Raw genomic sequence first — 26,641 nt, forward strand, 5'->3', positions numbered from 1 at the left:
TTTGATGCAGCATGAGAAGATTATAGCTTATGGGTCCAGACAATTGAATTGTTATGAGAAGAATTATCCCACCCACGACTTGAAACTTGCTGCTATTATTCACACCCTGAAGACCTGACACCACTACTTCTATGGAGAGACTTTTAAAATTTATACAAACTATAAGAACTTGAAACATATATTCACTTAGAAGGATCTTAACATGCATAAGAGATGTTGGATTGAGCTCCTCAAGGACTACGATTGCAAGATTTTGTATCACCCGGGTAAGGCAATATGATAACTGACGCGTTCAGTAGAAAAAGTGCATGTATGTTGGCTCACTTAATGGTTTCTGAATGCAGGTTAATAGGGGCTACACAATATATACGGCTTTAGAACTTGAAGAGGGTTACATGCCTGACCCATCTAACTATCTAACCCGAACTGATTTAGAGAATAAAGGAAGCTCAATTGACCAATTCTACTCTAGCAGCTCTTATGAAAGATACATAACAGGGACTTAATCCAAAATTTTGAGTCTCTGTCGATGGGTTTCTCAGGTTTCAAGATAGGGTGTGTCCTAGATGATAGTAAACTAAAAAAGGACATCATGACAGAGGTCCATAGCTCAAAGTTCACCATGTATTCCGAAAGTACTAAGATGTATCAAAATATGCAATCCCATTTTTGGTGGAGTGAGACAAAAAGAGAAATTATCGATTTTGTCTCCAAGTGCCTTGTTTGTCAACAGGTTAAGGCAGAGCATCAATGCCTAGAAAAGTTACTTCAGCCATTATCGATCTCGAAGTAGAAATAGAAATATATCACCATGGATTTTGTGACATGGTTGTCTAAGGCACGCTCGAGACATGATGTTATCTGGGTAATTATTGATCGGCTCACCAAGTTCTCTCATTTTTTTGCTATCAAAATGACCGACCCCTTAGACAAGCTAGTAAGAATTTATATTCGAGAAATAGGCAGGTTACATGGAGTTCTGAAATTCACCTCTCAGTTTTTGTCTAGTTTTCAATAAGCAATAGGAACAAAATTGTCCCTCATCACCGCGTTCCATCCTCAAACCGATGGACAATTAGAACAAAAAGTTCACACATTGAACGATATGTTCTGAGCTTGTGTTCTAGACTTCAGAGGTCATTAGGATGATCACCTATCTTTGATAGAGTTCGCCTACAATAACAGTTACTAAACAAGTATCGGCATGACCCTATATGAGGCATTGTATGGCCGACCATGTAGGTCACCGATCTATTAGGAAGAGATGGGTGATAGAAAATTGTTTAACCCAAATTTTGTAGAGGAGACCACAATCAAGATAGTTAAGATTAGGAGGAACATTCAGACAGTTTAGAGTATGCAAAAGAGTTATGCGGACATCCGGATGAGAGATTTAAAATTTAAAAAATGCGATCGAGTATTTCTTAAGGTCATCCCTTTCAAAGAGATCAGCAGGTTTGGTAAGAGAGAAAATTTAAATCGCCAGTTCATTGGACCGTTTGAAATCTTGGACAGAATTGGTACATCTGTCTAGAGACTAGCACTACCTCCATAGCTATCCAAAGTCCATGATGTGTTTCATATGTCTAAGCTACGCAAGTACAACCCGGACTCCTCGCATATCCTGTCTCACGAGTCCCTATCACTCTAGGAGGATCTATCTTATGAGGAGGTATTGTGGATTGAAAGAGTAGAGTACTTCGCAACAGAGAAATTTCTTTCGTCAAGGTCCTATAGAAGAATCACATACAGGAAGAGGCCACTTGGGAGCTAGAATTGGATTTTAGAGCCTAGTACCATCAACTGTTTGACTAAGTGAGATGGTGAAAAATTTGAGGGACCAAATTTTTTCTTCAAAAGGGGAGAATTGTAATACCCAGCCCCAAAATTTAGCTCGGGATAATTTTTTTCATTTACAAAATATATATATAAATAATTAAAATATTTATTTTAATTTACATTTTACTAAATTTTTGAGAAAAAATGAATTAGGAATGAAATTAAAAATAATTTTAGGAAAAATGGGTGAAGTTGGGAATAAGATTGATGTTTTTTTAAAAAAAAATTGAAAATAGGAAGTTTGACCACGTGGGATGGTCCAGTCAGTAGCCACGGCGAACCAGAGCACGCTACGTGACAAACATGTTGACATCGGCACCACACAGGAGACCACACAAGTGATCCGCGTGCTTGGAGATTTGACAATCCAGATCACATCTCGCATGCACAGACGACCCAAATGCATTTCCTCTTCAAGTGTGATCGAATAGATGGGGTTGATTGCGATGGACAGCTCAGATTCGTCCACACAATCAGCCTAAATAGAAAATCATCAAACGGTCCTTCTCGCTCCACGTCGACTCAAACAAGCAGTCTGGATTTAATAGAGAGGAGTATTTAAACTCCTCTTCGCAGGGAATCAAAACCCTAGCTGATAGAGGGGTGACCGGAGAAGAAGAAGAAGGGCAGCTGGGGAAAGAACCAGAAGCCGGAGAAGGAGGTCGACCACAGTCGTCGCTGCACTAGAGTCACCACTAACGTTAAAACAAGTATTTTTTCTCATTTCCCACACAAAATTCAATCCCGAGCCTCCCTATGCTCATATCAGAGCCACAGGATCGATGAGTAAGCTAAAAATTACTGGCAAACCTCGGCTGAGCCGCCGCGGCCAAAACCCAAAACCCTTTCCGATGACCCCTTTCTCGTTTCTGGTTTCACGTAATTTTTGACCACCGTCTTTACCGTCCTTTTCTGGTGCAAGTTAACTGAAGAAGAAGCCCAGCCGCGAAAGAGAATCGACAGAGCCACCGCACTCGAAGACCCTCCCCTCCCCCACCAATAGGTTTTGCTTTTTTACCTTTTTCAGCCAACCGAGGCTTCCTAACCAATTTTTCTGCAAGTTTATGCAGGTTTCCGTAGGTTTCAAACCCGAATCGACCAGACTGAGGCGAACCATTGTCGTAGGCGGCAGAGTCGGCGCGGCCACTGTGCTGGAACCCTAAAATTTGCCATAAAGTTTTTAGAACATATATTTTTGTCTTTTGGGGCATTTTTGGATGCGTTGACGGGTGTTTTAATTTCTACATAAAAAATCTAAAAAACCAGGGGATCACCGGGAGATGTAGTAGATAGTATAGTGTTTCGAACACCGATCCGGGTAAGGATCCATCACCCTATTCTCTATTATAACAAATTGAAGCTTAATAATCAATAATACTGTATTTTATGAAAATTAAAAAATCTTAAAAATAATTATAGGTCACTAATGGAGCCGAAATCGATCAGTTCACATTTGCCTTAGCTTATTATTTATTTTTTTTGTACTGCTTAAAATGCTCATTATTATGTTGTGTGTACTAAATTAATAGTTTTAATTGTTTTTTTGGTTATTTGGTTTACTTCACTGTATATCCCGCATTTGTTGGTTTGTTTGGCAATAAATACCTCAATTATATTTTTTTATGTATATATCGCCTATTTTCATAACTTACTATTGATTTATAAACATAAGATATTGATATGTAACTGGTAATCGGTTTGTGTTGTGATTCTATGTAAGAAATGCTTACTGGGTACCCTGAAAAATGGTGGACGAATTCGGTACATAGAGAACCCTACTGTCGATATTACCTCAGTCGGACAGGGTTGAGAAGTTTCATATCGGAAGGGTTTGATAGATATGGTTCACTCTCATACCGGACGAAGTATCAAAGTGATGGTGTGTTTGACGGCCATCACCGGACGAGATATGGGAATGATCGGGTTAATTCATAAATCTAGATATTAGGTTCACGAGTAGAAAAATATCCCTATGGACTCCCAGAGGTTCCAGTAAACAAGTAAAAAAGAAAATTATCGTTCTTGCTTACTTGTAAATAAAATCATAATGTTATTTGATTAAGTATCTTTATAAGTTGATTTTGAAAAATTCATAACGGTAAATAAAGAATAAACGATTTTCCTTATGTTAAATGAATTTACTTAAATTAAGGGCTCTATTAGTTATTTTATATTTTTTACTAACCTTCAGTTTACGTATCAGTGATTAGTGTGATATTCTTATTAGGGGAATGTAGTCTACCCTCCTATTAATCATTTCAGTATTTATTTCAGTTTTTTTTTATGAATCACTGTAAAAGAGACATTCTTGTAGTTCTATTAGGTATCCATAATTATTGTGTAAGGAATATAAACTCTAATTATTGTTTGTTTTTGCATTTAAAATATGAATTCGTTTTCTTTAAATGTCGGATGTTTACACTAATATTAAAACAATAATATTATAAATATCATGAAATTATACACACTCTGTAACATAACACGTGTCATACTTTTATATTTCAATTATCAAGCAACAAATTTCCTCTTTTATCAGCCTACTAGTATCCATGGGGATCCATAGGGGTCCCCGCTACACGTGAACCATTCACCTTAACAACTTAATTCTAGGGTCGTCCCCATACCCCGTCCGGTATGAGCGCTAAAATAATAAACCTTAATACCCCGTCCGGTATGAGGGTGGAGTGGACCGTCCCCATACCCCGTCCAGTATAAGCGCAAAAATATTTAAAGTCTCCATACCCTGTCCGGTATGAGACAACGTTCTCGGTAGGGTTCCTTATGGATTCGATCCGTCCACCATCTCTCAGGATATCTAGTGAGGCTGTCAACTTACCTAATTATCAATTCAATCCCATTCCTATTTATCCTTCGTCTTTATTACCTATTCAAACATAATTATTTAAGCATGCAACGTGCATACACAAGGTAAGCATATATTAAATTCACAAAATCAAGCAGTAGTGAAGCAAACAATGATTCACGCATTCAAAATCATAAAATAAATAAGCCACATACCGTAACATATTTAAAACTGTAAAATAAATAAAATAGGAACTGACCGAAAAATAAATCCGATTCGGGCTCCACTAGCAACCTTAATTAATTATACATATTTATTAATTCATAAAATACCATTTTATCATTTATTAAACTTTAATGCCATGATAGAAAATAGGGTGAGAGATCATTACTTGATTAGGAGTCTAAAACCAATTTTTCACTGCGCCTACGGATAGTACCTAAATTCTCTGAATTTCTCCCCGGGAACAGAAACACACTTCCGGCCGAATTCAGCCAAACTAACACCAGTTCCTGCAGGAAAACACACGTAAGGCCCTCGGTGGGCCGAAAAAACACAAAAAAAAATCGAGACTTACCGGCGACAGAGCTCTCCGGTGCGGCGGCCCTTCTGGCGCGAGTCGCGATTTGGTGTTTTGCTCCGGTCAACCTGTAGAGGAAGGAACAGTGGTCATAATGGTGGAAAAATTACATTGAACGGGAATCAGGAAGGGCCTCAACGGAGGTAAAAATCGAGAAAACCCGCGGCGGTGCCGCTGGGCTTCGGCGGCGTTTTTCAGCCAATTGACTGGTGGTTTGTCTCCAATTTGGCCACAGGTGGGTTTAGAATCGAAATCCAAGCCAAGAGAAAATTTTTTACCTCGTTTGGCGACCGAAAAGTGCTCCGGTGCGGCGGCGGTCGGTTCCCCTGGTGGCTGGGCGGTCTTCTCCGGTGAGGTCTCTAGCAACTAGGGTTTGGGTTTAGGTGTGGATTAATTATTTATAACCTTCCGCTTTTAATCTAAGCCGTCCATCGCGATTAAATTAGAAATGAACCTGGGCCGTCCATCACGATGCGATCTAGGCCGTCCGTGCGTGATTCAATCTCTGTCCGCACGCGTGCAATCTGGGTCGTCCGCACACGCTTTTGATCTGGGCCATCCGCACTCGCGGGAAACGGATCTCAGTCGTCCGATCGCGCGCACGCGGATCACCCACGTGGCTCTGTTCAGCGTGGCCTCTCGCGTCAGCGTCTCTGCCACGCGACGTGTCTTGATTGGTCGGGGCTACTGACGGGGCTGCTGACGTGGCACAATTTTTTTAAATTACGTTTTGATCTCTGATTTTCGATTTTATTTTCAAAAACATCCCCAGAATCTGAATTTTCACCCATTTTTCTCAAAATTGTTTTCAATTAAATCTCAAAAAAAATTTTACCCCTTTTTATCATTATTATTATTTTTATTTCTATTTAATTAAATTAAACTAAATTAAAACTATATATTATTACATAAATAATCATTTAATTCATATAAAATTTATAAAAAATTAAAATAAAACAAAATAATATTCATAAAAATAATAATAAATTTGGGGTATTACAGTGTGTGTGTGTGTGTATATATATATATATAGAGAGAGAGAGTAACGATCCCGGAAATAAAAATAAAGATGTATGTATTAAAAATTCTAAGTGCAGAAGCGGAATAAAAATTCTGATTTACATCCCTTACATAATAACCATAAACATATTCAACGTATGAAGGAATAAGCTAATTAAAGGAAATACTCGAAATGAAAACTATAAATAGAACTATAAAATCTTTAGGCGTCTAACTCGCCGTCTTCCTGCGGAACGGACTCGAGAACCACGTCTTCCTGATCCGAAATGGTTAAGTAAGGAATGAGCTACACTAGCCCAGTAAAGACATCACACTATCTCACTGCCACAGAAGTAAAGGTTGGTAGAAAACAAAAACGACCAATAAAGCATAATTTATAACAAACTCATTTATTAATAATAAAAACATTTACTGTCCACTTACCTCAGTGAGATTCGTGAAAATAACATATGAAAATAATAACATTATAACCATCATAAAATCATACACTTTATAACGTAACACATGTTATACTTTTGTACTTCAATAATCAGACAACAAATTTTCTCTTTTACTAGCCTACTAGTATCCATGGGGATCCATAGGGGGTCCACGCTACACGTGAACCATTAACATTAATAACTTAATTCCAGGGTCGTCCCCATACCCCGTCCGGTATGGGCGCCAAATCATAAAGTCTTCATACCCTGTCCGGTATGAGAGACCACGTTCCCGGTAGGGTTCCCTACTGACCCGGTCCGTCCACCATCTCCCAGGATATCTAGTTAGGCTGTCGACATTATCCATTTATCAATTCACATACCTTTTTCCATTTCTCTTGGTCTTAATTATCCAATCATACACAAACACGTAAACCAATAATGAACATTAAACAAAATAACACAACATCGGGTTCACCATAATTCAAACCATAATAAAAGAAACCATGATTCACGCATACGAAACCATAAAATAAACACATCAGATACCATACTGCATTTAAAACTATAAAATAGATCAAACAAAAACTGACCGACAAATACACCAGATTCGGGCTCTATTAGCAACCTTAAGCAATTATACACATCCATTAATTCACGAAAATACTGTTTTATCATTTATTGAACTTTAATACCGTGATAGAAAAATAAGGTGAGAAATCCTTACTTGTTTCGAGATCTGAAATCGGGTTCTCACTGCGCTTACAGGCTGTCCCTAAATTTCCTGAATTTTTTTTCGAGAAACTAAAACACACTTTCGGTACCTACACGTGTCCCAAAAAAAATCCCAAATCAGACCCAGGCCCCTTTTCGGTCAATATCAAAATTCTGGCACGGCGGCTCCGCCGTGCTCCGGCGACGGCACCGCCGCCCACGGCGGCGATCCGCCTCGGGTTGGTCGTTTTCGACCGTTTTTGGCCAAATTCAGCCAAACTTGCATTGGTTCCTGCGATAAAACAACCCTAGGGCCCTCGGTGGGCCAAAAAATTACGAAAAACTGAGACTTACCGGCGACGGAGCTCTCGGGTGTGGCGGCTTCTCCGGCGCGTCGGGATTTGATGTTTTGCTCCGGTCGAACTGTAGACAAAATGACAGTGATCACAGTAATGTAAAAATTACATCGAACGAGAATCGAGAAGGGCCTCATCGGAGGCAAAAATTGAGGGAAGCCGCGGCAGCGCTGCTGGACTTCAGCAGTGTTTTTCAGCCGATTGGCCGGTGGTTTGGCTCCAATTTGGCCATAGGTGGATTCAGCATCGAAAAATGAGCCAATGGGAGAAAATTTACCTCGTTTGGCGGTCGAAAAATCCTCCGGTGCGGCGGCGAGTGGCGGCGGCTGGCTACTCCGGTGACTGGTTCTTCTTCTCCGGCGAGGGTACTGGCGGCTAGGGTTTGGGGTTGGGTGTGGGTGAGGTTATTTATAACTTTTCCCTTTTAATCTCAGCCGTCTATCACGATTTAATCTGGACCGTCCGATCGCGATTAAAATAGGAATAAATCTGGGCCGTCCGCACGCGTGAGATCTGGACCGTTCGATCGTGTGCACGCGGATCGCCCACGTGGCTCCGTCCTGCGTGGCCTCCCGCATCAGCTTCCTTGTCATGCGGCGTGTTCTGGTTAGCCGGGGCTGCTTATTGGGCTGCTGACGTGGCACAACTTTTTTAAATTGCGTTTTGACCCCCAATTTTCAATTTTCTTTTCAAAAACACTCCCATAATCTAAAATTTCACCTATTTTTTCGAAAATCAATTTCAATTAAATCCCAAAAATAATTTTATCCTATTTTATTATTATTATTATTTTTATTTTTATTAAATTAAATTAAATTAAAATCTTATAAATTAAATATTAAAATAGAATAAAATTAAACAAAAATTTTAATAAAAATTAAAATAAATTAAATAATAAAATCACAATTTTTTGGTGTTACAGAGAGAGAGAGAGAGAGAGAGAGAGAGAGAGAGAGAGAGAGAGAGTCTAAAATGTTTCATAGGAGTATTATTAGGTTCTCATATGAAAATGAAACAAATATCTAACTTTAAGAGGATTCCACCAAAACATATTCACATGTTCATCACGTGTAATAAATATTTTTCTAATAAAATATATTTTTCGCTAATTTTAATAATAAAGAATAATTATATTATAAGTAAATTTACTATTTTATTTATTATGCCATATTGCACATTCTCGGTTGTTTTTATATTTTAATCGTTATTATTTTTATAATATAAATTAATTATTTTATTTTTAATAAAATTTATTATATAATAAATTAATTTATATATTTGAAAAAAAATTAAAAATTTCGGTTGTAATTATATTTAAACATCAGAAAAATTTTATATAATTTAAACCTTAAATAGTTATATTATTTAAAAAAAAAAAAAGAAGACATTCATAAATTATATCTTAACCCTATCTGACGTGGCACCCGTGATAGCATTCATATTGCTTTTCGCATACCAACGTCATCTGTCTGTCAGATTTTGGCTATTCTTTTATTGCCACGTTGCGATGTTCAATCTAAAAAAACCTTGGGAGAGGTTAGTTTGGTGTTTTTTTGTAGATTTAATTATAAATAGATTTTGAATATATTATCAGGCTGTTTATTTTTAATTTTTGCATCTTATCTTTCTAATTTATAAAAATAAATATTTATAAATGCTTATATATTATGTAAATTTCATTAATCAAATAAAAACAAATTCAATTAAATATATAATATTTATTTTTTAAAATTATAAATTTATTGAAGTAATTTACATTTTATACTCATAAATCCAAAAATATACATGTCAACTCAAACGGTAATTTGTGCTGAAATTTGAAATGACGTTTGGTTGACTAAATCAAGTTATTCATGTTTATGACATCTTTTGTAATATAATATTAAGTTAATAATCATACCATTAAAATATTTTATTTTATGTTTAGTAACATTCATCTCAGCAATTAATTGTTATAACAGGTTAAACAAGTTAGTTAATTTAATTATAACTTAAATACTTCATTTTCATTGAATAATTTTTACATTAAAGTTTCTATTACATTAGGCGAAATAAACAAATTGTTAATATTTTGTAGTAAAAACTTTTTTTTTTTTTAAAAAAAAGAAAAGATCTAACCAATTTTTTTGAGCACAGGTTTTTGTTCCGATATTACATTTACTAAAACAATACTGAGAAAAAAAGAATAGTTTTTAGAAAAGTAAAATATTTTTATTGTTGGAATAACTAAAAATTGAAAAAGTAAAGAAAAGAAAGAAATTGCTCTAATATTTTATTTAGTTTAAATTTAAGAAAAAATTATTAATTACAAGAAAATTATTAAAATATTTAAGGTAGGCAGTCACAAAAAAATTAAAAAATTCATTTAAAAAATTTTAAATCATTTTCTTTTTCCTCGTTTTCTCTTGAATTGAATGAATAAAAAAAATAAAAATTCTCCTTTAATAATTATTAATTTTTATCTAAACAAGTAAAATAAGAATGAGGATTCTCCCTTCTCCTTTTCTTCTCTTTCTCTAAATCCAATTTCCTTCAGTCCACATATAGTTTAATACAATAAATATTTTCATTATATTAAAAACAGAAGCATTCATTTTCTCTAAAAATTAAAAATATGAATTCTTTCACATTTTCAAACAAATTCTACCGGCAAAATTTATTGAAAGATGGATTCGTTTCATAAGTTTGTAAAAAATTCAAAATAAAATTTGATCATGGAATGATTCTCAATTCTGATAAATCATTTCAGCAAATTTATGGCACAAAATTTAGCAAATTGTTGGTCCTTCAACAGAAACAACTTCCTTTTGTTGGTCCTTCAACAGTTGATACATATGAACAAAAGTGGCAAAAAGTGGTGGTAATACACATTTAATACAGGCGTGAGAGAATCCCTAAACAACAGATGAATTTGTATACTTCTCATTTACTAAATACCTATCCGAAGATCATCTAAGTCAACGCAGCCATGGATGCTCAACCCATGCTCATTTGCCAAATGTAGAAGGCATATGAAACACAAATGAGGAGAAATATCATGAAGAGTTGCAGCTGCTTTGCAGTCATTAGGAAAGGTGGCCAGTAGATGCTTGAATGATGGGATTTCTTTTCCACCCTGTCAGAGGAGCAAAACAAAGTAAGATTAATCCAATATAGATGCAAGAAACAACTATGTTTGATGGCATTTTCATTTTCAATAAACAAGACTCAAGCATAATAAATTTGCGATAACAAATTTGCTGACTCAACAATCCTCCAGCAGTGTAATAACTGAGAAAGAGAGAGATATATCTATATATATATATATAAGGAAATAAATATATGAATAAAATAAAAGAGAGAGAGAATAGTGAAATGGAGAGTGTAGAATAGATTAGTGGAAAGGAAATGGACGGCTAGGATTCGTGCAAATGGGGAGAGGGGATAGACGGCCAGGATGTGTGGTAGGTGGAGTATAAAAAGGGAAGGAAAAGAAGAAAAAAAGGGAGAGAGGGAGAAGGAAAAGAAAAAAAAAAGAAAAAAAAGGAAAGAAAAAGGGAGAACGGGAAAAGGGAAGAAGGAAGTTGGCGATGGAAGATTCGAGAGAGAGGGAAGCTGGAGAGGGAGAAGGAAAAGAAAAAGAAAAAAAAAAGAAAGAAAAACATAGGAAAGAAAAAGGGAGAACGGGAAAAGGGGAGAAGGAAGTTGGCGATGGAAGATTTGAGAGAGAGGGAAGCCGGAGAGGGAAGGAACGAGAAGAGCGAGCGGGAGAAGGAGGAAAGCGACGATGCAAGCTACGGAAGTGCGGAAAAATAGAGACCGGAGGTATGGTGAATTAAATATTGAATATAGGATTATGAAATATGAATTTATTTTTATAAATACTGAAGGAAAAAATAAACAGTAAGAGAAATGAAAATGTGGAAGCAGTGACTTGATGAAATCAGAAAGCGGAGGGTGATCGCAGGTGGTAGAATAGTCGGTTGACGTTGGGAGTGAAGGGAGATGGAGGAAACCACGGTGGAAGAGACCGATAGGTACGGAGAGGAGCCGTCGGGACGAAGTGAGGAGCTAGAACAAGAAGTAGAGGAAATGAGAAATGGGAGAGTGAAGGCCAGGTTTCGGTTATAGTGAGAGGAAGGAGAGACAAGGAAGTAGAGGAAGTGAGAAATGAGAGAGGGATGATGAGGTGTCGGTTACGGTTAGAGGACTGGGGACGGTGGGTGAATAGGTGTAAGAGAATCCGTGGGAGGAGAAGGGGTGTGCTGTGAGAGGTTGATGATGATAGAGAGAAGGGGGCAGGGAGCCGAGCGACACAAAAAGAGAAGAGCCAAGAGGGACAGAGAGTGGAATGGTTGGAAGGAGTGACGGTGATAAATGAAATGCAGAGTGAGGTGAATGGAAGGGGAGCCGAGGGACACAACGAGAAGAGCCGAGAAGGACAGAGAGTGAAATGGTTGGAAGGAGTGATGGTGATAGAGAAATGCAGAATGAGGTGAGTGGAAAGAAAAAGGGGATTGGGATGAAAGTTAGCGGGCAGTTAGCATGTGCATGTAGGGGTTGTGTGTGTGAGTATTTGGTTTGGATATGTGTTTGTGTAGGTGCATTTGGTGTGTGTGTGTGTTTGTGTAGGTGTGTTTTGTGTGTTTGTGTAGATGTGTTTTGTGTGTTTGTGTATTTGTGGGTGTGTATTGGAGTTTATTATCTAAACATGCTTATAGATTGGAGAACTGCATGGTAAGGTTGATTGTTTGGTAATAACTGAAGTTGGAATGATAGGCGTGCGGGTTAAGTATGCGTGTATGTGGGGCATATGGATTATGGACGGGGTGTAGTGACAATAGCGTTGGTTGGGGGGGAGGAGGGGGGGGAGGGAAGTGATGCCGATACTGGTTGTCATCATTTAGAAATGGTAAGTCGATCGTCGATAATGGTAATAACTGCGAGTTGTCAGATTAGTATCAGGTGGAGTCGTCGATGTTGGTGACGAAAGAAAATAGTAATATTGTGTGTGAGTGGCTAATTAGGGGTAGAGCGATGGAAAAGTAAAGAGTGGTCGCCGATACAGGTAACGGATAGGGGTTACAATGTGGGTGAATGGTCAGGGCAGGGCCGAGGGGAGAGTATCAGGGGGTGATCACACCTAGACATGGTAGTACAATAGAGGTAGATGAGTAGTATTGGGGTCGGGATAGGAAGGGAGTATGACCAAGGTAACGAGAAAGGAAATATAGGAGAACAGATTTGTGATTGGGTTTCCGTACTATATTTGAAATTTAAATTCACTATACCGAGTTAAATGTACTCATTTTTTATTACTTGCAAATGAAGTAGGACTGGAGACTGGATCGGAGTTGTAGGTTTCCGAATCTAGCATATAGAGGAGATGGAGCAGGGTTTACTACTGGTAGAACAAGATAGTTATGTGGTTGGTAGGGGTGTAAAACATATGTAAAACGGATTTATGTAATTCGTAAGTTACTACGTTGATGTGTTCGCAGTTGACAGTTTTTATAAGAACTGAGTAATTGATTACAATACTTTCTAGTAGGTGTGTAATTAATTTAAAATGGAATACGAGTGTTCTTTTCAGATATATTACTTCTTATTAGAGAAATTACTTGGAGCTGCATTTTTCAAACTTCCAGGCAATGTTTAGTGCTTGTGTTTTATCCAGTTTTAATGCCATGTGTTGAAGAGTTGAGAATCTATAAATAATCCTATCGACCAGATGTTCAAGGATTCTTTTATGCCTTGGAGAGGATTAAAGGATTGCATTATGTAGCAAATCTCTTATGTTTCCTTTATTTCAAATGCATGTTCATCCAACTTCTACTTTCCAAACATCTAACATTCTGATTTTGCTATTCAAACTGCTGTTAGTGTACAGAAGGAAACCAATATCTGCTAGAATTCAAGAGGTTAAGAAAAAAAAATCATAAACAGATAAGAAGAAGAGGATTGTTCTTAATTGATCAGGTAACAACCATAACTACCCCAGGAAACTCTCTTATATTAACCTCTTAGTTGATTCATCCACATATTAATCTATTCCAACAACCCCAGAATAACTGCAACACTAAAATGATAGTCATTCTGCAGCACTGGAAAAGTGTCACTGAAGATTCTGTCTAGAAAAGGGTGGCAAGCAACAAACAACTAAGAACAAAAAATCCATGCTCATTTTCCTAATATAATCTCCAGATAGAATCATACATCAACCAAGCTTCGTCTGTATTTACCAAACTAGTTGAATGATTAATATGGTAGATTGCGTACCTTAACTAACTGAGGAGACTCCTGGAGATGGTTCCAAAGAGTTACCTTCAGTGCTTGGACATCAACTTGCTTAGAAGTTTTATCAAACTGAACATCAATTTTCTTGACCTATATTACCAATGAAGGAATACAAAGCATAAGAATGATACAAGGATGGCTGTTTAATAGATGGATGAGGTGAGCTAGATTGGAAATAGAATTAAGGTTTTCTCACCGTAGTAAAAAATTAATATGTTCTCACTTGTCACCAAACAAAAGAAAGAGGGTATCAATTGTGAAGTCACTGAAACTTTAATTTATTGACCCCCTAACTCCTATGTTCATAAACCTTTTTAAGGCACAATGTACTACTTGCCCTAGGGATCAACTAGAAGTGAAACTAAAGCTTAATAAAAAGGCTACCTGACGAGGCTGAGAAACTAGAGTATTGGAGTCCTCCACATCGCTATAACTATTTCCATCATCAAATTGACAATTCAATACATTGTCATCACCACAAGTTGAAAATGCTTCAGTGTCATCCCATTGCGGCTTCAATCCATCTGAAAACAGAATAAGACCTGATGCTAAATGCTAAAGTCCACTCCATCTATTATAAACACTTCTATCATCCATGTGGATAAAAAAAGGCTGATACACAATAAACATAGAACTGAACAATTCACAAAATAAAGTAACACGGAGATACAGTCTTTTCCTTAAGCATCTTTTTGTTCCTGTTATCAAAGTTCCCAAAAATGATTGTCAATAAAAGCAGCTTTAAGATGAAAGACAATATAATGTTTCATAAAACTTGCAATAGAAAATATTCTCAATCTAAAATGTGGTATTAAAATTAATTAATTAAGTCATAAAAATAATAGTAAATATCAAAATGATAAAAACTCAATTATTTATTATAATTTTTAAACATATTATTTTTCTAAAATTACTCTAATAATTTAAATAATTTTAAAATATTTATTTTTATTAATTATTTCTTTTTTAATACAAATGTTAACTTTAAATTATTATTAAATTTTGAAATAAATTACATCATTTAAATAATTTATAAAAAAATATAAAATTATTGATAATAAATTAATATTATATTTTTATTTTAAAAATATTAAATTTATTGATAAATAAAAATAAGTTAATAGATATATTCATTAAAAATATTATTCACCTCTTACAGCAAGTCATTCTCAGAAGCATCTGTTTTCAACTTTTGATTTCATTTTTATCAAAAGCCAAAAAAAACTTCTTTCATCTAAAACACTTCTATTTTTAGCGTTTTGCCAAGCTTCTGTCTTTTGACAGCAGAAGCAAAAGTCTAAGTACAGTCAAACTGGCACTAAAAAAACCATTTAGTTTAAGGCTAAAGGAAATATAAGAAGGATAGTACAAAAATACTTCTTAAACATTGATAGAAGTATTTAATGATAATCCATGAGAGCCGATATATTACCTGAGGACTTTGTTCTTCTCCTTCCAAGACACTACAACCAAAACAACTATCTTATCAAGAGAGAAAATAAGAAGAAAAGCAATCCATCTAATAATTGAACCGTAATCGTTAATCAAAATAATAATACTTAGAAACCTTACCATTACATTAGGCAGAAGAAATAATCTAACAAGATTCTCTGGTTGATAGTGGCAATCTTCTGGAAGTTTTGTGTTTGAAAATGCTCTATTTGCAGGCATAAGTAATGACTTGGGATTTTTGGGAGGAGCAAAGATATCTGGCATTTCTTCAGCCAAGGCTTTTGTGAAATCAATATCAGGCCCTACTTGTTTCTTATTCTTTGTTTTCTTAGTCGGTACGGTTGATTCATTTTCTGTAACAGGATGATCTTCAGAACCTATGGAACAAAATCCATACCATAATGTGAACTGCAATAAAACAAAAACCCCTGAAAAAAACAGTTGTTCACATCACTTGCCAGTGGAATTGAAATCCATACTTTTAGCTTTTCGATACTGCCAATGATCTGGACCTGCCCAGGCATTTTGCTTTGAAAATCCCAAACTTAGAAACAAATATTCATCAACTTCCTCAAATTTGTCATCCACATTAGGACTGTGAGAAGAAAATTGCTCCATTTCCTGCAAATTTAATTTCGAATTATCAGCAAAACAACTTGATTGATAGTTTATTTGAATAAAGAGAGAAAAACATCCAAATGAAATATAGTCTGGAAGATAGCAATTAATAAAGACCTCATTGTAACTTGCAAAAGTTGGCTCCACAGTATGGTTTTCCTCAATAATGTTTGGTTGGTCATCATGATCAAAAGCGTAGGTGCCACAATTCTCAGAAGCGCCATCATCATAATCATTTTCATTATCATATGCACCATCAATGTTGTCCACTGATTTCTGGACAAGAGAAAAAATATCCGATAGTCTTCTATTATCTTCATCAAATTGATTGACTATATTCCTGAGAGATGGTGAGATCTCTTCCTTCATTTGCACATTGAGTACCATCTGATCAACATATTCTTTAAATTGAAGGCAAAAAAGAATGACTACATTAGAATTGAAGTTTTTATAAAGAATGACAAAAACCGGTGACCAGGAGTTGACAAAATGTATGACCCGAATATGCAACTACTCCAATTCATTAAGGCAATATATTTGATCCTCGAATAAGCTGAAAAAAATCTGAAGTATTCAGTTTGACGTTAACTAAATTACACCCGGAAGCAAGTACCAAGTGTCAAGTAGACTTTAGGCCTGTTAATACAAAAATGCATACCATCATTGTTCTAGACCCACCAAAAAATATTGTAATACTCTTATAAGAATCCTTTCTAAATTTTTGAAAGAGTGCACTAATACAAGGCAAATCTTCTCCCCAACCCCTTCCCCCTCAGAATATGCAGATTGTCTGACTTTTGGATCACATACCACATGGACTGATTTCTGCTATTACACTACATGAGGAAATGATTTGGTGACTATTACCCTCCCTTTTTTCTCTGTGCAAGTCAAGCATATGGAGATCTTGACCAAAGGCTTGCTTGTGGTACATGGAAATGTATGTAGATAAGGATATATAAAAAACACAACCTTTACTTCTGGGAGATTTTCACTGTGTGAATGGATATGCTAAATAAGATTATTAGCTTCATGAATCTGTCAGAAATAAAGAGGGTAGGGAATTAATTAAGGTATTTTGAACTTAATTACCATTAGTTACTCGAAATATGCTAGGAATATTCATGTCAGCTCATGATAACAGCTGTTGGTACACTGCTATTATTTGCACCAATCATTCTGTCATTTGCACCAACAATTGGTACTGTATATGCATTGTAAATACCAGAAATGAGTAATGAAAAATATCTAGGATTTAGTCTTCAAAATTATCTCTTCCTTTTTCTCTTTTTCCCTTTAGCTCTCTCTCTCTCTCTTTTCTTCTCCCTCTCTTTTCTCTATTTCCAACCTTACTTTTAGCCCACGACTAAACCCTAATTAAGTGTCTGACTAAATGATATCAGAGCAGAATGACCCTCGGCCTCCAATTAATACCACTACTAGACTTGCGAAAAGGAAAGACAAAGTAAACATTACGGACTCACAGAAGATGTCTCAGCTGGAGGACACTGTCAGGAATATTGACCAACGTCCAGGAGTTCATGGCAAAGATTTAGGAAACCATGGACACAATGATGGCAGATACTAGTTCCAGAATGTAAGCGATGATGGTGAACACAATAAGAACCCTTCTCGGCAAACATCACACTCAAGCATTATTCACCCAGAACTCGACCTAAACAACCTAGAACCCAAACAACCCTAATGTACCACAATCATCACCACTCCCACACTCCTCTTCCCTGAACATTGGTGAAGGACCATCCTTCCAACCAACCCAATGTCCACAACAATTTTCTGGTCCTGGACAATCCTCTCAAGTTCCCTCTCTGGTAAGAGGCGCCATGCTTACTCCGGGAGCCTAAGACAATATGGGAACTAATCCAAACAACTTTTGGTACTTAGGAAATGTGCCATGTGTTGATATTCTCATATTTGGGAGAACCGAACATCGGGCATGGTTAAGGCAGTGCCACAAACACTTTCAAGTTTATGGTACACCAAATGAGCAGAAGGTAGAGATGGCTACCTTGTTTTTGGAGAAAAACCAGACACATGGTACCAAGACTGGAAGGCGCAGGTTGGTAGAAGAGATTGGAGAATTTTTGAAGAGGAATTTTTGCAGAAGATTTAAAAACCTTCCATGGCTAACATCATTAGTGAGTTCAACAAGCTCACTCAAGAAGGGTCACTGCAAGAATACCAAGAAAGGTTCGAAGACCTAAGATCCATGATGCTAAAGATTAACCCAACATTGGATGAAACTTATTTCATCTCTAACTTCACAAGCGGTCTCAATAAGGAACTAAAACCTATCATCAGCCTATACAAATCACAGACCCTCAATATTATATATGAACAAGCCTTCTTGCAATCCCAGCACATTGAGGCAGTCATTATAACACCCAGATTTGAAAATTAGTTCGAGATAATTTTTACAAATTATGAATATATATATATAATAATTATAAAAAAAATTTATTTTATTTTAATTTGATTGAATGTTTTAGAAAAAACGAATTAGGGACGAAATTGAAAATAATTTTGCGAAAATTTGAGTTCGCGGAGTGTTTTTGAAAAAAAAATTGAAAACTGTAGGTCAAAATGCAATTAGAGAAAATTCAGCCACGTAGGACCACCCCATCAGCAACCTCGATGAATCAAAGCATACCGCGTGGCCAAGCGCGCTGATGTTGGCGCCATGCAGAAGGCCACGCTGGCGATCCGCGTGCCCCACGATCGGACAACGCATGATCGATCCCGCACGCGTGGACAGTCCGGATCCGCTTCCCCTTTAGGTGCGATCGAATGGTCGAGATCAAACAGAATGAACGGTTCAAATTCATTCTTCCTTTAGGCGTGATTGAACGATCGAAATCAAATACGATAAACGGCTCAAATTCTTTTCCTCCTTAGGCGCGATTATACGGACAAAATCGATCGCGATGTACGATCCATATTAACACGAGTGAGTATAAATATTTCGCATCACACAGAATCCGAACCCTAGCTGCCAGCCCCCCCGACGAAGAAGAAGAATCCGATGCTGGAGAAGAAAGTCGACTGCCACCGCACCTGAGCCACTTCTAACTACCAAAAAAGGTAAATATTCTCCTACTCGCTCAGAATTCAATTTCGAGCACACTTGTAACCATATCGGAGCAAAACAAATGGTGGATGAGACGAAAACCGTGGACAAAGCCCGGCGGGACCGCCGCGGCCCAAAACCCACAACCTCCTCCGCTTCCCGGTTCCTGTTCCGTGCGATTTTTCCACCGTTGTGTTCACCATTCTGTTTTCTGCAAGTTGACCGAATGATGAATCCCAACTGCAAAGGAGAACCGGTGGAGCTGCCGCCCCCGAAAACCCCACTATCGATAAATTTTGATTTTCTGACTTTTTTCGGCCAATCGAGACTCCATAACATATTTTTTCGCAAAGATATGTGTAAAGTTGGCCGAAACCGGCCGAAAAGAGCCAAGCTGAGACAAACCGCCCCCATGCCGGAATCTCAAAATTGACTGGAATGGATTTTTAATACTAATTTTGGATTTTTGGAGTATTTTTTTAGATACGTTGAGCGTGTTTAATTTTCGCAGGAAAATTCAGGAAATTTGGAAACCTCCAGGAGGCATGATAGAAAATACGGTATTTCGGATACCGATTCGGGTAAAAATCTTTCACTCTATTCTCTGTTATGAAATTGAAGCTTAAAATCAATAATATGTTATTTTGTGAAATTTAGAAAACTTCGATAATAATTACATGTCACTAATGGAGTCAAAACTGGTTAGTTATTTATTGATCTTGTTTAACTGATTACTTATTTGTACAGCTTTAAATACATGATACTATATTAGAATAGTTAAATGATTCAGTTGTGTTTTTTAATACATATATCGGTTGTTTTGCGTGATTTACGATTGATTGTGAAATATGAAATTAATATACAGATGGAAAATTGCTTGATGATGTGAATTAATAAATAGTTGTTTTACTGGATATGCTGAGAAATGGTAAACGGATCGGGTACATAGGAAACCCTACCGTGAACATCACCTCATACCGGACGGGATATCAAGAAATGATATTTTTGACGCTCATACCGGATAGTGTATGGGGCGATTCACCCTCATACCGAACGAGATATCGAGAGATTGCATTTTGGCGCTCAGACCGCATGGGGTATGGGGACGGCTGGATAATCGACAAGTTTATATATTGGGTTCACGCGTAGGAGAACATCCCTATGAACCCCAAGAGGTATCAGTAAGCAGATAAAAAATGAAAAATTGTTGTTCTTACTCACTTATATAAGAAATCTTAATGTTATTTGAGTTATTGTTTTTATACGTTGATTTTGGAAATCTTATAACGGTAAGTATGCAATAAATTGTTTTTCTTTTAATAAATGAATTTACTTAAATTAAGTTTCATTAGTCGTTTTATATTTTTTTTACCAATCTTCAGTTTCCGTATCGGTAAATAATGTGATATTCTTATTGGGTTAGTATAGTTCACCCCTATTAACCATTTCAAATTAAGAAAATCAAGATCCAAATCTTAATCAGCAGAAGGGTTGTGGGTAGGTGTCTCCCGGATCGCATCAAGAATTAGTGGAGGTTAACCTCTTTACAACATTTATTTACTATTTTCATATATTTATTTCGTTTTTTTTTATGAACCATTATGAAAGGGATATTTCAGTAATCTTATTGGGCATTCAAATTTATGTGTAAATAATGTAAACCCTAACGTTATTATATACTTCCGCATTAAATTTATAAATTTATTTTCCTTCTAATTCTCGAGGTGTTTCAGTCACGAAACGCCAAAAAGGTACCGTTCGAACACCCTCTGACTCACACAAATATTCAGTCCCTAATACTGTTTTTATCATACCTGAAAACCCACGTTACACTACTCACCACAGACCTATAAACCCGAATATTTCTAACTAAAACCCTTCGAGAACAAGAAGCACAACCATGCTTATTATAGATGCGGAGAGAAATATTTTCCAGGACATCAGTGTAAGTCTAAGCAACTTCTAATGTTAAATGCCACCAAAGAAAAAAAAGAAGAACCAAGGGAGAAAGAGGAAACCGAGGAGAACCCACAAGAGGAAACCATGGGAGAGATTTCCCTTCATGCACTAGAAGGACATGAAAAAGAGAGTATAATAAAGGTTTAGGGAATCATAAACACCAGACATGCTCTTATCCTCATTGACAGTGGGAGTACACACATATTCCTCAACTCTTCGGTGGTGGAAAGATGTGTGGTTCAACTAATCAAGGCTTCTACCCTCAAGGTATTGGTAGCTAGCTGAGCCACTATCCTATATTGGAGGATACAGAAAATATGATTAAATGGATTCTTTAGAGTGATGTAGTTAGGGAACTATGATATAATTTTGGGAACAGATTGGATGAAAAGTCATAATCCAGTGTTATTTGATTTTGAGGAAATACATGTCATTCTTCAGAAAGACAGGAAGTCAGTTACCATACAAGGGATGAAAGGTGAAGGACTATTAAAGAAGATATCATATAACGGATTGGTAATGTCACTTCTAAAGATGCAACAAGAAGGGAGAGGCACGGTAGATTCAGTTTAATGTCAGACCCAACTAGAAGAAACTTAGGAGGAGGCAAGTGATGATGAGAAACTATTATTACCTATGACCACCAAATACTAATAACTTTTTGAAGAACTCGACTCTTTAACACTAAGAAGAGAGTAAAATCACTCCATTCTTCTAATACCAGGGACACCCCCAGTAAACATCAGGTCTTATAGATACTCTTATTTCAAAAGACAGAAATTGACAGACAAATAGCCAAGATGTTGGACGGCTCTATTATCCAACCCAACCATAGCCCATTTACCTCTCCAGTGCTCCTAATTAAATAAGAAAGACAGTGCATGGAGATTTTGTGTAGATTACAAGCAGCTCAACTCAATTACGATGAAAAATAAATTTCCAATACCTATGATCTTCTAAACAAGTTACATGAAGTTGTAATCTTTTTCAAGGTGAAAGTGAGATCAGGCTATTACCAGATCAAGATGAACCCAGAAAATATGTATAAAACGACCTTTTAACACACAATGGCTATTTTGAGTTCAAAGTTACTATTAGTTAGTTACTAAAAATATGCTAGGAATATTCATGCCAGCTCATGATGACAATTGTTGGCACAGTTTTTTCCTTCACACCAATCATTCTATCCTTGGTACCAATAATTGGTACTATATATGTATGGTTAATATCAGAACTGAGAAATGAAAAATATTTAGAATTCAGTCCTCAAAATTCTCCCTTCCACTTATTCTCTTTCCCTTTATCTCTCTCTCTCTCTCTCTTCTTCTCCCTCCCTTTTCTCCATTTGTGACCTTACTTTTAGCCTATGGCTAAACCCTAATGAGGCAAGAGTCGGACAAAATCATGACAAATAAGCCAAGCTTAAGCCATCTCTTATCAGAAAATTCTATTTTTATTAGTACATCAAGAAACAAGCTGAGGAGCTGCTACATTGCTTGTCACCTACTGACACAACACAGTCTACCTCGACAAAATAGAGAAGATTTAGAAAGTTTCCATATAAATGCCTGTCAATTCCGCTCATATTATCTAAGAAGCCTTCATGATCCTTAAAAAGACAGCATTTATTTCAATTATTTATCATAAAAGAACTGATTTTGGACACATGAACAGCAGAGGTTGAGTTACGAATTTGAGTAGTCTATTAGAGTTTTTTTGTTAAAAAAAATTAAAGCTTTGGAACAGGCCAGGAAGAATATTTTGCAAGGAGTTTGTTTCATGACATTCTGATGGAGAATAAAAGGTAATAATTTAGTAAAGCAAACAAAGCAAACAAACCTTTGGAAAAAGAAAGATCAATAATCTCTGATTTATTATGTTGATGTGCACATGAATTTGCTTTCCCTGGTATTTCTTGTGAATCAAAGAGCACCTGACAATCACCATATATTCCCAGATTGTTCAACAACAGACCTCTGGCTCCACCTTCATCAAACTGTGCAGAGGTCTGATGATACAGTGGGTCCACTGCAAATGCAACTGAAAACACAAAGAAATGCCATAAGTATCTATAATTTGAATGTGGTATTTCACATGGAAATAGTTGGGAGATGCTATCACCATCAAATTTCTTTACATTAAGAGCCTCGAAGGATGATTCAAGTGTTGATAATGGGGATATCTGCATGTCAAACTTGTTAGCTTATAATTTCATAAAATACAAGCAATTATTACTTTAATCTAGGAAGAATGAACCTTTTTTTCTGCCTCTTTCTTTGACTGACCTTCATCTTCCACACTACCATTCTTGTCCTCCGCCACTGTAGTATCTGGATTTAGAAGACAACAATAGCAAAATGAACAAAAACCAAAATAATTCCCTTAGCACCTAACGCCCCAAGGGCCACTAGCAATTTAAAAAAAAAATCAAAGGAACTTAAAAGAAATAATTAATCTCCCCAAGCTGTTGAAATATTATTTAGATTTGCTTTGAGAAAAGGATGAACAAAATGGAAACCAAAAGGGGATGGATTGAAAAGACATGTCAATAAATCATCAGCATGGATACAGTGGCAGAACCAGGTTTTTTTTTTTCCAAGGGGAGCAAAAATAATTTTGTTATTAGAAGTTATGAGGTGTGAGATGAAACATCAGCAGCACGTTAGATTTAAGTATAAAAAGTCAAAACAGAAAATTAGTGTTATTAGAGAAGATGCCTGATTTATTTAATATATTACAGACAGTTTTATAATTCTCTTAAGGGAATGCATACTTTGAAATTAAAAAGAGGGGGCTATTGAATTAAACACCACCCCTACCCCATCCTGCCCGGGCTGCCACTGCATGGAGATATAGGTAATACTCAGAACCGCTAGTTAAATAATGACCAGTGATCCAGTCAGATTTTTAACAGCTACCAAGACCAACAGTAGAATGCAATTTAGACAACAGTAACACCTCAAACAGTGCAATGACACCTTACCCAAGGAATAACCTACTATTTCACTGCAAGCCCACTACCATGAACCCACAACTACGTGGCATGACTAACCACAAACTAATCAACTCTCACAAGTATAAAGCCCTACTCAACACCAACCATAAACTTCTTTCTCAAATAATTTTCATCAAAAGAAATGTGCAAACGTTCTTTGAGATGACATGATTTGGCAATTGCTCATCCTTAAAGGTGACAGATAAAAAATAAACTCACTAGTTCAGTAGAATCCAACATCTCTGCAGAATTCTATTAGTAACTTCAGAAAATATAAAGCAGACAAAAAAATAGGAAACAAAAGACAATTCTTAACTTTCTTAAGATTAGTTTTATTTATAAGTATTTGAACACGTATCCAGATTCTAATAATTGCTGCTTGGTTCAAATCTGAAATCAAGATGCACCTTTTTTCAAGTTATCAATCCAAAAGAGATATTTGAAATAGAAAGTTGCCCACAACGAAACCACTTGTCCGACAAAAGTTGCCAACATAATAAACAGATTTAACTAGATTCTGTATCAATAAATCGTGTTACGCTGCATGAGAAGCCTAACCTTGTCCATTTTCTTCGCCTACTCTATTAATTCCTCCAAGGACTTTGTATGCTTCGGAATGTGTTGAGTCCACCCTCAATGAGTAAATCTTAACCCCAGCTTCAAGAGTACAACTTGCCTGTACGATGGAGGTGCATGGGACATTTCTTAATCATACAACGGATGCAAAACAATTTTTGGAATCAGCTACAAAAGAAGCATTTGCACTGATGTCTGAACACTTCAGAACTGTTTTCTTGACATTCAGTCAGAACTACTTTAATCATCTATAGCCTTTTTCTTTTTTTCATCGTGATTTTTAGCCAACTGAAATCTGGACTCATATCAGAATATTAAAAATTTTAAGCGAAAGCAAAACTCTCCCGTTCTGCACATACTAATTATAACTGCGTCATGTAAACTCGTAAAATAGTGAAGCTTCAAACTCATGGAAATGAGAAAACAGACCTTTTGGAAATTCGTCTCCACATCATTCTCTTCTTCAACCTTAATAATCTCGCAGAGATGGTCGATCAAACCCAACTCCCATGTATTTTTCTGATTGATCTTCTGTAATAACACATTTAAAGAACCACAAAGAACATTAAAATTCCATTTTCGTTTGTTCGGAAAAGAGTACCAATTTCAAGATTGAACAGCTATAACTCAGTGCCACCAGCCCTGAGTTCTTAGCATTTTTGCTTCATAAAAGTTCATTTCTCCATAAAGAAAATATCGGCAAAAGGTTCAATTTTCATTTTCCTCTGTATTCAATTTCCATTAAAATTTAATGCCTAAATGCAGAAACTACCGAAAGCTATTAAAAAGTAAATAGTTCTAGTCTAAAATAAAATTAAAATATATGCATATATGCATACACAACTTTGGAGCTAAGAACAGACGGATGAAAGGGAACGAGTACATACATTTTCACTTGCCAGTTTGATGCAATTGTGGAACAACTCAAGAATCTGCTCTTTTCCAAGGCAAGGATCCACGTCCTGCGGTGGGGGTGCATGGGCGAAGGCCAGGGACTTGCGACGAATAGCAGCTGCTCTGGCGGCTCGTGCTTGGGCTCTCTCAAGCTTGTCGTCGTTGGAGCCAAGGAAGAATGAACTTATCGGAGACTGGATGCGAGGGGCCATTGTAACCATCTTCTGCTTAGGGTTTGGACTTAGGGCTTCAGCCATTAGTTGGGTGTTGATCCGTGAATCAGTAAAGAGAATTAGGGTTTTCGAAGAGGATTTGATGTTTGACAGTTAAGATAAAGATTGGTTCAGTTCGGGGGGTTTGGGTGCTTGTGAACAGAATTCATGAGAAAGTGAATGTTTTCTTTCTTGTTTCTCGTTTGCTTTTCCCTCCGATTTTTTGTTTTGAATTTTGCTTTAAGCAGATTTGTTACAGTGCGCGTGTATGTGTGCGCGGTGAGACACAATGTAACAGCTGTAGCAGATCATGGCCGTCTACGTTTTTAACTTTAAAAAAAAAAAATTAACTGTAAATTTTTTAATTTTTTAAATATTCAAAATAGTATATATGTATGTGTATTAATTTTGTGCCAATTAAAAATCGAAATTGAATTCTCCAACATAAAAAATAATTCGAATAACCATGTGTCAAAATTGATCCGTTAACTTTTAATAATTTTCAATTGTTGTAATGAAGTATGTATCGTTTTATTTTTAATTTATTTATTTATTTATTTATTAAAATTAATAAATTTTTTACATGTTATTATAATACAACAATTATTTCATAGACTAATTAAACGATTGCTCCATGGACTTAATTTATAATTAGTTTGAATAAATATTAAATTAGGTATATTTATACAGTCCGAGTTAATAAAAAACGAAAATAAAACTTGAAAGTATGGTTTTTGAATGAATCATATTTGAATCTTTTAAAATTTGATATAATTTTAAATATAATATATTAATTTGAACGGCAACTATATTACTAATTTGGCGAGGGTTATTACATGA

The 26,641-nt window shown here is 36.2% G+C and overlaps 1 protein-coding gene across 2 annotated transcripts; it reads right to left on the reverse strand.

The window, feature by feature from the left end:
* Nucleotides 1-10,498: 10,498 nt before the first annotated feature.
* On the reverse strand, nucleotides 10,499-26,036 carry EMB2795 (condensin complex subunit). Of its 2 annotated transcripts, none has more exons than XM_088215609.1 (13): nucleotides 25,583-26,036; nucleotides 25,125-25,226; nucleotides 24,678-24,795; nucleotides 23,381-23,454; nucleotides 23,246-23,306; nucleotides 22,964-23,164; nucleotides 16,195-16,478; nucleotides 15,918-16,080; nucleotides 15,580-15,836; nucleotides 15,440-15,470; nucleotides 14,392-14,531; nucleotides 13,990-14,097; nucleotides 10,499-10,846 (listed from the first exon to the last, which is right to left on the reverse strand). In XM_088215609.1, the coding sequence occupies exons 1-13, from the start codon at nucleotides 25,844-25,846 to the stop codon at nucleotides 10,661-10,663; spliced, it is 1,989 nt and encodes a 662-aa protein (XP_088071735.1). In that variant the 5' UTR covers nucleotides 25,847-26,036; the 3' UTR covers nucleotides 10,499-10,660. The 2 variants fall into 2 exon arrangements, with proteins under 2 accessions (XP_088071735.1, XP_088071736.1); XM_088215610.1 differs by having other exon boundaries at nucleotides 15,939-16,080; nucleotides 25,583-26,034.
* Nucleotides 26,037-26,641: the final 605 nt, after the last annotated feature.

This window comes from Carica papaya, chromosome 3 (assembly GCF_054855325.1).
Source record: "Carica papaya isolate Zhongbai chromosome 3, ASM5485532v1, whole genome shotgun sequence".
Lineage (NCBI taxonomy): Eukaryota > Viridiplantae > Streptophyta > Magnoliopsida > Brassicales > Caricaceae > Carica > Carica papaya.

What these genes read in the sequence shown, in the direction of transcription:
- EMB2795 (XM_088215609.1), bottom strand. Translation starts at nt 25,846, where the DNA reads ATGGCTGAAGCCCTAAGTCCAAACCCTAAGCAGAAGATGGTTACAATG. An exon ending in TCAAACTGGCAAGTGAAAAT is followed by an intron (nt 25,227 to 25,582) that starts GTATGTACTCGT and finishes GTGTTATTACAG; the next exon opens with AAGATCAATCAGAAAAATAC. An exon ending in TGGAGACGAATTTCCAAAAG is followed by an intron (nt 24,796 to 25,124) that starts GTCTGTTTTCTC and finishes TCCATCGTACAG; the next exon opens with GCAAGTTGTACTCTTGAAGC.